This window comes from Curcuma longa, chromosome 11 (assembly GCF_044706935.1).
Source record: "Curcuma longa cultivar G26 ecotype Majalengka, Jawa Barat chromosome 11, ITB_CL_G26_1.1, whole genome shotgun sequence".
Taxonomy (NCBI): domain Eukaryota; kingdom Viridiplantae; phylum Streptophyta; class Magnoliopsida; order Zingiberales; family Zingiberaceae; genus Curcuma; species Curcuma longa.
The window spans coordinates 22,727,740-22,740,461 of NC_133871.1; the positions used below are offsets into that span (position 1 = coordinate 22,727,740).

General features: G+C 38.3%; 3 protein-coding genes across 3 annotated transcripts; 2 read left to right on the forward strand and 1 right to left on the reverse strand.

The window, feature by feature from the left end:
• The first annotated feature begins 93 nt into the window (after positions 1–93).
• Positions 94–1,733, forward strand: LOC141841018 (putative ascorbate-specific transmembrane electron transporter 1). Its single transcript, XM_074729137.1, has 4 exons — positions 94–299; positions 891–939; positions 1,014–1,213; positions 1,343–1,733. Exons 1-4 carry the CDS (start codon positions 150–152, stop codon positions 1,649–1,651), a joined length of 708 nt encoding a protein of 235 aa, XP_074585238.1. The 5' UTR covers positions 94–149; the 3' UTR covers positions 1,652–1,733.
• A 115-nt stretch (positions 1,734–1,848) lies between these two features.
• On the reverse strand, positions 1,849–5,648 carry LOC141841019 (uncharacterized). The gene is made up of 7 exons (XM_074729138.1): positions 5,365–5,648; positions 5,152–5,221; positions 4,881–4,936; positions 3,915–3,990; positions 3,792–3,828; positions 2,666–2,780; positions 1,849–2,103 (listed from the first exon to the last, which is right to left on the reverse strand). The coding sequence occupies exons 1-7, from the start codon at positions 5,646–5,648 to the stop codon at positions 1,947–1,949; spliced, it is 795 nt and encodes a 264-aa protein (XP_074585239.1). The 3' UTR covers positions 1,849–1,946.
• A 741-nt stretch (positions 5,649–6,389) lies between these two features.
• LOC141840359 (DEAD-box ATP-dependent RNA helicase 32) lies at positions 6,390–11,142 on the forward strand. The gene is given in 9 exon segments (XM_074728328.1): positions 6,390–6,862; positions 7,187–7,462; positions 7,545–7,868; positions 8,845–9,033; positions 9,103–9,264; positions 9,784–10,178; positions 10,281–10,438; positions 10,582–10,676; positions 10,678–11,142. Coding segments are annotated over 9 exon segments (2,220 nt in total). The 5' UTR covers positions 6,390–6,490; the 3' UTR covers positions 10,927–11,142.
• Positions 11,143–12,722: the final 1,580 nt, after the last annotated feature.

A 12,722-nucleotide genomic window follows, 5' to 3' on the forward strand; every position in this document is an offset into this window, starting at 1 on the left:
GCAGGCTTCTGGATCGGCCTGATCGACGGACGACGCAACGCAGCATCAGAATCCTCCTCCGCTTCATATCGCTACATTCCCTTCCGATAAGCGAGGAAGAACGGCACAAGCAAGGACAGAGTGGGCGGAAGCGTAGTTGGATCGCGACGATGGCCGTTTTCCCCGGCGTGAAGGCTGCTCCCTTGGCGTACGCCGCGCACGTCCTGGCGGTGCTGGCTGCGGCGGCGGTCCTCGTCTGGTGCATCCACTTCCTCGGTGGGCTCGCCTTCGAGGCCTCCAACAAATCCCTCATCTTTAACGTACTCAACCTTCTTCTATGTTTTCCTTATTTTCGATCTGTTGAATGGCTGGTTAGAGAGTTGTTCTCGCAAAAATATCTCCTTTTTTGTTTTTTCCCCTTGTTTTCAGTGGAGCATAAGAAACGCCTTCGATGTAGCTTGGTATTTGCTGGTTTTTCCCCTACTCAGGGGCTTGTCGCTTCTTTATGGTGTTTTGTGGCTACTATCTTGCTATTGATGTAGGTTTTTTCTTGTTCGGATGGCTTATGCTTCTAATCGAAAGATTTGATGCTCTGACCTAAGCAAATTATGCTTTGGTTTGGTTAAAAAGAAGTGATCGCCTGTGTATAATTTAAAAACCTAGTTCACTATTTCTGTTTTGCGATAACCATGCCATTCTCCTTGTAAGGAAACTAGGGGATGAAGAAAATTGAAGGAAATTAGGGCACAATTTCATTTTTGTTCAAATCATGCCAATAATGGAAGGAAATGCAAAAGTTGGTTTCCAATTTTTGTTCTTCCCTGCAAACTCGCTTTTCTTTTTCTCAACTCGAATCACTTGCTTTCTCTCTAAATCAACTAAAATTATTTGATTTGTTTTTTCTATTGCAGATTCACCCGGTACTTATGTTGATTGGATTTATTATAATTGGGAGTGAAGGTAAGCCGATTGCAGTACCAGTTATCTCTTTTGTTGGAGTAGTGATGTTCACCTACTCTTTCACTTTCCTGCAGCTATTTTGAGCTATAAAATTCTGCCATGGAGGCATGAAGTGAACAAAATTATCCATTTGGTTCTCCATGCAATTGCTCTTGTTCTTGGAGCTGTGGGAGTTTACGCTGCCTTCAAGTTCCACAATGAAAGTGGAATCGATAATCTGTACAGCTTGCATTCCTGGATTGGGATTGGGACAATCTCTTTATATGGCATTCAGGTAAAATGAATCACAAAATCAAACCAACACCATTTACATCGACCAGAATTATATTTGAGTCAACATTATAATCAGTAGTATAACTATTAGTTTATATCTCACTCAAGCTTCCCGATTGCTTGTTTGCAGTGGATTTTCGGATTCGTGACCTTCTTCTTTCCTGGATCATCTCCAGCACTGAGACGTAAGTCTCTCCCATGGCACGTACTATTTGGACTGTTCGTCTACATACTGGCAATTGCCACTGCAGAGCTAGGGTTCTTAGAGAAGCTCACGTTTCTGGAGAACGCAGGGCTGTACAAATATAGCCCACAGGCCTTCTTGGTGAATTTTACAGCACTGGTTGTGATATTTCTTGGAGCCTCGGTTGTGTTGTCTGCCATTGCTCCGGCAAACGTTGATGCACCACATGGTTACACTGCTGTATCAGAGAATTAGCACAAACGTACGACCTGTTCATGAAATCTTTATAGGATGCAAAAACTTTGTACATGAACGCATGAGCTTCTATTTCCTCCAATGCTGCTGCTGTTCCTAGGTTTCTTGCTGCAGCACAATGTCTGTCTGATTCAGTAGATAAATGCATATGATCTAAAAATATTATGAATGCTTATGATTAAAAAAACAGTGAGGCTCTGTAAAATTCTTCATCTTCTTTTTCTAGGTATAAATCCATGATAAGCATGTACGAACTGTAGCAGCTGGGCATATGGTTTGGCTGGTTGCAGAGGATTCATGCAGTCTCCATCTCTTGCACAACATCCAGTCCTTGGTAACCTGCCTTGACGGCTGCAATTATCTTCCTCTGAAGCGTCAGCAGACCTATGCGCTTCCAGACGACGTAGAGCACAGCACTTGTAAATATGAGAAATCCAACCACTAGTATCACCCTGTATCGATACGATACAATCAATGAGCGTGTAACACAGTTTATGTAACATGAGAAAACTAGCCAGTACTATCAGTGTGTATGATCCTATCAAACACTTAAAAATTTCAATTCTGACCATAAGAAATTAAGATTGCCTGGTGAAAACAAAATAAATGAAATAAGAAGCTAGGAGTGGCGAGGACGAAGCAACTCATCCCAATTGAACTGACTGATGCTTGAGAATTAAATACAGTTGTTGCTGTATTAACCACTCACTTCTCAGTACAAGTTTTTCATTTGTCTTTTGCCTTTGCTGTTTTTTTAGTATAATCTATGTGATGCTTTTCAACATGGTCTAGGGTTAAGCAATATATTAAGATTGAACCATCAGCAAATTTTAATAGTATATGAACTGTTTGTTATAACAACCAAAATTAAGCTTTTTTCTTGTTTGATCTAATTTTTGAGACATTTAATATCAGGATTTATCATGGGACCATGTATCAGCAATGACTGGAGTTCGATGATATGATTTCAATTGTTAGGTTTTCATATGAGCCAACAATTGAAAATATCTATACCTGTCAAGGACATCTTGCCGACGCATTGTGGATAGCAAGTTGCGTGTGCGGATTAGCAGAGGCCGGTGTCCTTTGTATTCACTTTCTGCTCTTCTCAAGACACCCGTTGATTCCTCTGAATGGTACATTCCAGATGTAGGAGAATTAGGGCCACATTCAAAACAGCGAAACAAAACATAGCAGCAAAACTCGAAAACAGTCTTCATAGAAGTATAAACAAGAACAATAAGAAAATCGAGAATGGTGTACATATCAAAAAATACATCGTCAATCCATTCCCACTCATGATATATAACCAAGCACAAGAATAAAAACCAGAATAATAAATGCTAAAGATTTGATAGGATAACCATTTACGCTTAAGCTGTTATCCTGTCAGTATAAACCCAATTTATCCATATCATAGATCGAAATTTCCCACAAGCTTAACTTGAAGGTTCAATCAACAAAGACGTGCTTGTGGCGATCAATGATATACCACAGCCTTTGACACCATGTGACATATTTGGGAAAATCAATCAATAACTTGGTTAGATCCCTCATGCCTAAACATCTGCTATACCAAAAGACATTTGCAGCAAGTCCTTAAAGTGTGGTTCTGTGCCATAATTTTAATCTTGGTTGAAACCGTACAACTTCAATATTGTGTTGTATCGACACTCCATACGCTTTGAAGTGTGTTGAGATTAAGTCAAACGTGTTTTCATCTTATCTTATACTCAACTTCTTTACCTCTGAATATATGTCTATAACAACTAAAAAAATAATTGAACTAAAATTTAAAATTTTAGTAACTGGTCATTTGAACTGTTAGCAAATGTTGCTCAATCAAGGTTTCTTTTCTATTATACCTTCTAAGAGCCAAGTAAGCACAAGGCGAGAAGCATTTTTCTCCCTTGGTTCTGTTTCTCTGTCAAATTCTAGTTTCTACTCCGAGTAAACAAGGGCTTAGAGCAATTATTTAAAGTAGGATGTTGTATATTGTGATATTCAGCATATTAGCAGTCAGCACCATAGGTAATCAACTGGCACACAAAAGCAATTAGAGGATATTTATCATGTCAATGTAGTATAAATATTAGTGCTCAATCTTGTATTTTTAAAACTTAAAAGAGATTGAGTATACCAAATGTTGCCAAAGTACTTGCACTTCTTTCTACTTCCTGTAAAAAGTTAGTAATTGGTCTTCAGGACTATGATGTTGACAAGGTAGTTGTGGCTTATATATGCATCATGCATCAATACTCACCTGAACCATAATTTGGCGCGTCTGGCGGAGGCTCTCTGTAATGCTTTCTGCAGCTGATGTCATTCCAACTTTTGTTCTACATCCATGAATATTTGGCCCACTATAAGCTTTCAAGCTTAAAAGAAATTCATTAAATGGAACTCAAAGGGCTTTATTTATCATAATCTAGAACTCAATTTTTTTAAGAGAACAAAATAAGTTATTTATATATAAATAGATGAAAGCTGCTTTAAACATGTTGAGATAAGAAAGAAACTAGTGCAGTTATCAAACAATAAACCTCCGAAATTTAGATACTAATCCCACAAGGCCACAATAATGGAATGCAGGCCACATAAATTCCAATTAGCTAGGTATAACATAAACCATCCAAATCTTCAAATTATTTACTATTATATTTTGTTATTTTTTTTATTCTACAAGATAACAATTTGTCACCAAGTCAAGTGTTTGTTTCAACTATTTGAGTTGGCTACACGAATTATGAATCTTATTTCTCCAGAGCTCTTACAACAAATAAGGTTAAAATCCATGTTCAGAGATTTGTACAATTTTCGTATTGGCTGTCTATCCATAACACAATCCTCGACCTTTTTCATTTAGGCTTTTTCATCCTTGCTAGCCAAAGCTATCCCTCCCTTTCTTTTCTCCCTTCCTCCTCCCTCCTCTTCTTTGTTTGTGACAAAGGTAATAAACTGATACCATGCATCTTGTACAAGTTCAACTACATATTTTGTAGCCTGTAAATGCTCATTGTGGACCATTATTTAAAATAACTGTTCTAAAAAACAGACAACGGAGTGGAACTCAATGCCAAAAACATACTTAATCATAAAAAAAGTCAATCACCTGGAATATTTGACCAGTCATCACCTTACCGTCCCAATTGAAGATCTATTTAGAAATTCTTAGACTAAGAAAAATGCTGCTTTAGAAGTTATTAATGTAGCATGATAGCTAACATACTGCAGGTTACGTCTACGGATGGTTGACTCTTCTCCGCCTCCTAGAAGAAGCTCTCTCTGCATGGAAAAAAAATCCAATATTAGAGACAACAAACAACTAAAACCAAATCAAGAGAAAGTTAAAGAGAACAAAATAAGGTAGTAAATTTTCTATGCAATATATATTCACCTTATGGCTTGCAAAACATAATAGGTAGTGTTTTGGTATATTACTTAGGAACTTGAAGAAGAACTTTAACCATCACAAGAAATTCAAGTTAAATAATGGTCACCTCTTCCTGAGCAGCTTTTCGAATGTTGTTTTTGGCTTGCAAGTTGGCATTCCTCAAACTCTTATGCAAACTAAGTAAATGGATACAAAACAAGTCAAGAAAGAGACAATATTTAATTTCAGTGAATACAGTAAATGCTTGGGAGTTGAACGCATAAAATTACAGAAACATTATCTTCAGAGCATCACGATAAACATTTAGTCAGAAATTTACCTTTGATATTGTTCCTTCCAAAATTCTAAGGTAAGCTGCGCAGATTGAGTTTCCTCTTCTGTTGAAAGCTGCTGAGCAAACAAATCAAGTTTAAACTGCAATGACCTAAGCACTGCAAGTCCATCTTGTGCAGCACCATTTAACCGAGGAAGTGAATTTGCTTCCTCTGTCCCTTTTCCAGAAGTTCCGCAACTTTCTATCAATCTGATATGATCTTGAATCTGGACAACCGATTGATCCCACTCCTTCTTCACTTTTGCAACAGCTTGGGCAACCTCATCCATTCTAAAATTTCCAGCACAAATGCAATGAAGGAGAAATATGTGACAGATAGAAAAGGAGATAATTTTTTTTCTGTGAACATATATGGAAATTCATGCTGTGAAAGAAATTTTGTTTTCATTTCTAACCACAACTACCATCTTAATGTTTTCACCCACTATCCTATGTTATCTCTATAAAAATAAGGGTTTGCCCAAGTGCAATAGAACGCCAGGAACTTTCTCCACCTCACTGAAGTGAGATCCGTCCGTCAAACGTGAAGGAAAAGGGGCTGCTCGCAAAAGGATGATCTCCGAGAAGCGTAGCGGCCGGTTCCGGTCGTGCGCAGCCTGGGGAGGCTATGGCCGGCGATCCGCGTGGGCGAGTGACTCTGGAGAAGATGAGATCGGAAGGCGGAAGGCGGAAGGCGGAAGGGGAGACAGTTACAAGAACCAGCCAACTTTCAAAATGCTCCAACTATTTATTAATATTAAAACACCTGCAAATATTTTTTTGACTGCTAAAAATCCCATTTCTAAAATTTAATATATATATTTTACCTTTTAAAATCAGTCATATATTAATATTTTAACGACAAAATAGCAATTTTAGAAAATATTTTGATATTAGTAATTATTCTCTATTTTTTTAAAAAAATATTTTTTTTTTCTATCATGGGCCTGGGTGGGCCTGTATTGACACGAGATGCCGTCAACGTTAAATACCCAAACTTTGTAGGCTACGTAGATAAAGCTCTAGGAAAAGCCCTTTGCGCCGCCTTGCTCCGCCGTCGTCGCTACCGCCGCTCTTCTCTTCCCTAGCTGCCGAAACCCTAGCTGGAATCCTTATCCCAAAACGAACCTCCATGCGGCGCCCCAAGACTAAGAGCCATGCTTTCCGCAAGCAGCGGCGGTTCTCGGAGGTGCAGGAAATTAAACTTCTTGACTCGTGGATCGAGGCCTGTCAGCCCGATTCCGGTACCAATCCCCTCGCGGCAACCCCTCCTCCTCCCGACGCCCCTGCTGGTCGCACCAAAGACGGTGGCTTTTCACCCTACGCCGGCGTACGGTTCTTCCGGCAGCTTCCCATATCTAAGAAGTCCAAGGACGGACTTGCGCCCAAGTACGTGGAGATGAGCGAGATTCAGCGGGCCACACTGCCCCACTCCCTTTGTGGTCGTGACATCCTCGGCGCTGCCAAGACAGGCTCGGGGAAAACCCTTGCTTTCATCATTCCCGTGCGTATGCTACTCTTGTTAGATAACTGTCTTCCAAAATCATGTCAATTAAAATGACAACTAATTCCAGAATCTTACTTTGTGGTTTACTATTATCTATTGAATGGTGTTAAGTGTTCGGATTTTTCTCCTGTAATATATGAATAGGAAAACTCATCTCACTTGTGTTTTCGGATATCCTTTGGAAAAATTTGCCATTTTGAGTTACAATTTCTATATTCTCACACATTAGTCATCTAATGTCTGTTTTGTTGATCAATTTTAGATAGTTTTGGCATGCCATTCTCAGCGAGTTAGGAAAACTGAGCATCTTTTGTTGTCCAGGTCATAGAGAAATTGTATAGAGCAAGATGGGCTCTAGAAGATGGTGTTGGCGGCATTATAATCTCCCCTACGAAGGAATTAGCTGGACAATTGTTTGATGAGTTGAAAATAGTAGGTAAACACCACAGTCTGAGTGTCGGTTTTCTGATTGGAGGAAGTAAAGATATTGATGCAGAGAAGGAACGTGTCAATAATCTCAATATTTTGATATGCACGCCGGGTCGACTCCTCCAACATATGGATGAGACTCCAAACTTTGATTGTTCACAGCTCCAAGTGAGTTTGATAAATTCAAAATTTTGGTGAGATGTATAGTAAAGTTTCTATAAACTAAGTTTGATTTTTCTTATGGGAACAGATCTTAGTTCTTGACGAGGCTGATCGGATTCTTGATGCTGGTTTTAGGAAAGAGCTAGATGCCATCATCTCTCATCTTCCCAGGCAAAGGCAGACCCTGCTATTCTCTGCAACACAAACTAAATCAGTTAAGGATCTGGCTAGGCTAAGCTTGAAGAACCCTGAGTACATTAGTGTGCATGATAAATCAGTAACAGCCACTCCTGAGCAACTAACTCAATTCGCCATTATTGTTCCACTTGACCAGAAATTGAGTATGTTATGGAGTTTCATCAAAGCAAATCTTAAGTCGAAGATTCTTGTTTTTCTTACGAGTTGCAAGCAGGTATTATTCCAGTGTTTACCCTGCTGCCTTTTCCCTATGTAACTAGTCAATTTCATGGTGATTCAACTCCAGAGAACTAAACATGCTCTGTTTATGTAGAATTATAATTTGTAGGCTCATGCACAGGATAACAGCTGCAATATTTAATAACTGAAGACTTACAAATATAACGTGTCTTCAAAATGATTGATTTAATCATTTGATTCTGTTTCATAGTTCAAATAGGCCATCATTAATATTTGTGCCAACTCACTGTTAGCTAGAACCATGTAAACCCACACTAAACCGTCTTTTTCCATAGAGATAACTCATGTCATGCTGAAAGATTTCTATTGGCATAAAACAAAAAAATCGCTAATCTAAACTATAGTTTCAACTTACAAATTAGTGTTTGTGGCCAATTTTTCTAAGTCATCCTGCATACTGTTTGTAGATTCTGAAATCTGATTTTATCTTTTTTTTTTTGTTTTCTCTGTGTCGACTATTTTTTTTATTGCTTGAATTACTGTTTACATGCAAATGATTGTTTATAGATTCTCAAATATGATTTTATCCTTTTTTTGGTTTTCTCTTATTGACTAATCTTTTCATACTTGAATTACTGTTTACATCCAAATGACAGTGGAAGGTATTTTCACATTATGAATGATTCGTTGTGCCCATGAATATGAACAATGTGACAATTTTGTATTACAGATATGTTTAGAATAAGTTTTGTTAGACTCTTCAACCATGGTGTACACATGCATAGTTTATTGTGATTCCTTAAGTTATCCATAAACACACACAACAATGAAAATGTAGCACCTACAGCAAAGTTTTCTTTAATCCTAATATTATGATTTCATTTATCACAATTGGATCAAGTAATATAAAATATGCATCAATGGGTTATCAGACTTTGTTTCTTTCTAATCTATGTTGAGTTGCTTATTTCAAATCTGATTTTGTTGTCAAACTTTAACTCATCATGCAGGTTAAGTTTGTTTTTGAGGCATTCAGGAAACTTAGACCGGGAATTCCTTTGAAGTGTTTGCATGGTCGGATGAAGCAAAATGCAAGGATGCTTACATATTTACAATTTTGTGAGGAAACATCTGTTCTCTTTTCGACCGATGTGGCCTCTCGTGGACTGGATTTTTCTGCTGTGGACTGGGTGGTCCAGGTGATTAAACAATTTTACTAGCTATTTTTGCTGTAAAAGATTTAATGTTTACTTGTTCCACCTTTTCAGGCTGATTGTCCAGAAGATATTGCAACTTACATTCATAGAGTTGGCCGTACTGCTCGCTTCAAAAATGCTGGGAAGTCGTTGTTGTTTCTAATGCCATCTGAGGTGGAGATGCTTACAAAACTACGTGCAGTTGAACCTAAAATTCCAATTAAGTTAAGGAAGGTAAGCAGCTATCATCCATTTGCTCCTTAGTTGCCCTAGCTTCCTAGACTACTGCCCCAGTCAATAATAATTGATTAGGATATAGAAAATACAAACTTTGACAACCCCGTAGGCACCTTTCTTCATCTTTTTTTGTCTCTTGCTTTACCTACTAGTTTTACTTTTTCATAGTTAATCTTGTTGTTGAGGCTCTAGAGAACACATCAGTAATGTTCTAATTACTTTGCATGTGTTTGTGGGCAAATTCTTTGATGTGCCTGTGGCATATGGTTTAATATATGAGCCTAGCTGAATCCCTCTACGCTATTCACGGTGATTGTCTTTTCATATATGGTCTACTGCTGTTAGTTCAGAGTAGTGTAACTAGTTTTCTTATTTTATTTTGGTTATGGTGAATACTATATTAGGCAAAAGAATCATTATTGGTTTCTTCTCTTTTATTGTTTTTTTGCTGTTAATTGAAGTGAAGCATAACTACTTCCACGTCTTATTTTGTGGTTATGGTGAATACTTTTTCAGGCAAAAGAATCAGTATCCATTTCTGCATTATTGGCATCTCTACAAGTTAAATATCCTTCTATGCAGCAGTTAGCACAGAGAGCATTTGTCACATATTTGAAGTCCATTTATCTTAAGAAAGATAAAGAGGTATTTGATGCATCCAAGCTTCCAATAGAAGATTTTGCAGCATCCCTTGGTCTCTCAGCAACCCCTAAGTTGAGATTCTTGAAACACAAATTGGGTGGAAATTTGGCACCCACTGAAGCTACTCATGGTGGAAAGGGTCCACATGATGATAAATCTATATTTGATAACAGAAAGTTACAAGTAAACGCTCAATTAGATGATGTGGAGGACAAAATACTCATACCCAAGGAATCGTCCTCTTTTGATTTGGAATGCGGGAAAACAGAGTATGTGTTGTATTTTTTCCTCCATGTTTTTCCAGACTGTGAAGACAGTTTGTTATTTAGTTTCCTGCTCTTAAGGTCTTTTTTCCAACTGGCTCATTGCAGATTTGGAACCAGGGTCTCGAAGAAAAAGAAGTTGAAGATTAATTTGCATCGGCCTTTTGGAACCAGAGTTAAATTTGATGATGATGGGATTGTTATCCCTCCATTAGCTGCCTTAGCTGACACACAGACAGTTGACAGCTCTGTTCACCTGGATGCTGGTCAGTTCCTCTACAATCTATTACAAACTCTATGCTTGTTTTGCTAGGATTGCTTAGTGCTTTCAAAGGAATTAATTGTGTAATCTTAGTCTTGGCACAGTATGATGTTTCTTTCTTATTAACTTTTCAAAGCACATTTACAGTTGAAGAACGGTACAATAAGCTAAGAGAAGAGATGGCGATGCGAGACAAAGAGGACAAGCTTCTGCACCACAAGCGCGTACGTGAAAAACGAATAAAAAGAGAAGCAAAAGCTGAAGAGGCAGAAAGAGGAAGAAGACACAGGAGACGACCAAACTGGATCAGATGAAAATGAAGAAAGAATTCCTAAAAGAAATAAAATATACTTTAATGATGATGATGATAAAGACAATGGAGTTGATAACGAGATAATGGCAGGCAAGTCAACATGCTCGAACAAAGATTCAGCCACTTTAGCTGCACAGGAAGCTCTAGCTCTCGAACTTTTGAGATCCATGCACTCCTGATTTTAGGAACTCAAACCAGCTTACTTTGTGTTGAGTGCTTAAAATTTTTTTTCCTGCGGACAATGTAAATGTTTGTAGAGTTTTAGTTCAGGATCTACCTTAGGGATGATGTTCCACCATTGTATACACTGTTGCCGAAGCTCATGCAGGAATGCTGAACAACATGTGTTACAGTTTTATTGTTAATTTATGTCAACTCTCAGTGTGATTCATTAATCTCACTAAATAGTTACAGTTTAGCTAATATATTAGTGTAGAAATCTAGAAGGAAATTAGTCCCATTTAAGACGGGGTTGGGAAATGTCATTTTAAATGTAGAGAGCTGGAACTTCAAATCAAATCAATGCCAATATAATGTGAAATAGTTGTGCTGTACATATCCATTAAGGCATTTCTTCATACCACACTGCTCTTGAAGGTGGATTCCAAACACAGGGGGACCAAGAGCTTGTTAATTCACCGCCACTCGTATATTGGCTAGCATTACCCTGTTGCATTTGTTCCAACTACAAATTTGGACAAATTTTAAACACTCTTCTTTAGACTGAATCCAATCCTAAACCTTTTTCCAAGGGACTTTAATAGTCTTAATTTTCTAGCAATTAGATATCCATCTCTCTCAATTCATAACACAACGCAAGCTGTCTAGCGAAACTGATGTACCAAACCAACCACAACGCAAGCTTCATCTTTCTTAGCACACTCCACCCTGAACATTAAAGAGTGTCCCAAAGAACACAATCATCACCTTTATATGAATACATCGCCATGACACAGTGCCACTCAGGTCTTCCTGTTCTTCTCTGTCTTCAAGTGGCACATCGGATGCCTCTTTACATGTTTCAAAGATGTCTAGGTCATACAAGCTCAGTCCCAGACGTCAAGCCAGTCTGGACATGACTGGTATATTAATCACAGAAGCGATCCAGGATTAGGGGGAGGATATGTCAATCAATTTATTTCTAGTTGTACCAATAACTTCTATTTGAACCAGTCCATACCCGAGCAATGCCAAATGGAGAACAGTGAAGATGCCGTGCGTAATACAGTGCCAGAGAAAGTGCACGTAGTCGCTATTAATACACTGCACCTGCCTGGCTTTGAGTTCAATCTTCCCTCTCTATCCTTTCCTTCCTCTGCGACCATGAAGTTACTAAAGTCTCTGGTTTTCTTTCTCTTGCTACTTGTAGTTTCCCTAACGCTTACCGGTCTCAGCCATGCCAGAAGCCTGAGCAGAGAGGTGGGGAGATGGAAGAGCAGCCAGAATACTGTGAAGACATCCATGCATCTTTTTCCAAGGATTTCTCCATCTCCAGAGCCTGATGATGATTTCAGCTCAAGTTATGGAGCTTCGAAGAGAATGGTGCCTCAGGGGCCGAATCCACTACACAACTGATCGGTTTCTAAATATCCATGTTGAGTTCTTAATGATTATAGAATAGTAATTCATGAAAACAATAATTCATATCCATGTGAGCTAGTAACAAGTGAAAGAAGTAAAATTCACGATCAGAAACAAGTTAAAAAGTGCATTTTTTTTGTTCTTCTTGCTTTCTTTTGTCTTGTTCTTAGTTCTTACTCTGTATAGGATGATATGAAGTAGATGGAAAAGGCTGAAGGTTTTAGAGATATTTTAGAGTTAGATATTGAGCTAGATTCTGAGTTCAACTGCCCCACACATCATTGATTGCCATTCATCATGAATGGTTCATGCAATTTCATCTTATCAAAAAGTTCAAGATCAGTCTAACTATTAAACCAGTGACCGGGAACTTGATCGGTTTGATTTCCAATTT

Bases quoted from the DNA above. Each gene is read 5' to 3' on its own strand.
- LOC141841019 (XM_074729138.1), bottom strand. From the start codon at position 5,648: ATGGATGAGGTTGCCCAAGCTGTTGCAAAAGTGAAGAAGGAGTGGGAT. The intron at 5,222-5,364 runs GTAAATTTCTGA...CCATTTACTTAG, and splicing joins TGGAAGGAACAATATCAAAG to TTTGCATAAGAGTTTGAGGA. The intron at 2,781-3,791 runs GTATACTCAATC...TGTACCATTCAG, and splicing joins AAGTACTTTGGCAACATTTG to AGGAATCAACGGGTGTCTTG.
- LOC141841018 (XM_074729137.1), top strand. From the start codon at position 150: ATGGCCGTTTTCCCCGGCGTGAAGGCTGCTCCCTTGGCGTACGCCGCG. The intron at 940-1,013 runs GTAAGCCGATTG...ACTTTCCTGCAG, and splicing joins TATTATAATTGGGAGTGAAG to CTATTTTGAGCTATAAAATT. The intron at 1,214-1,342 runs GTAAAATGAATC...GCTTGTTTGCAG, and splicing joins TCTCTTTATATGGCATTCAG to TGGATTTTCGGATTCGTGAC.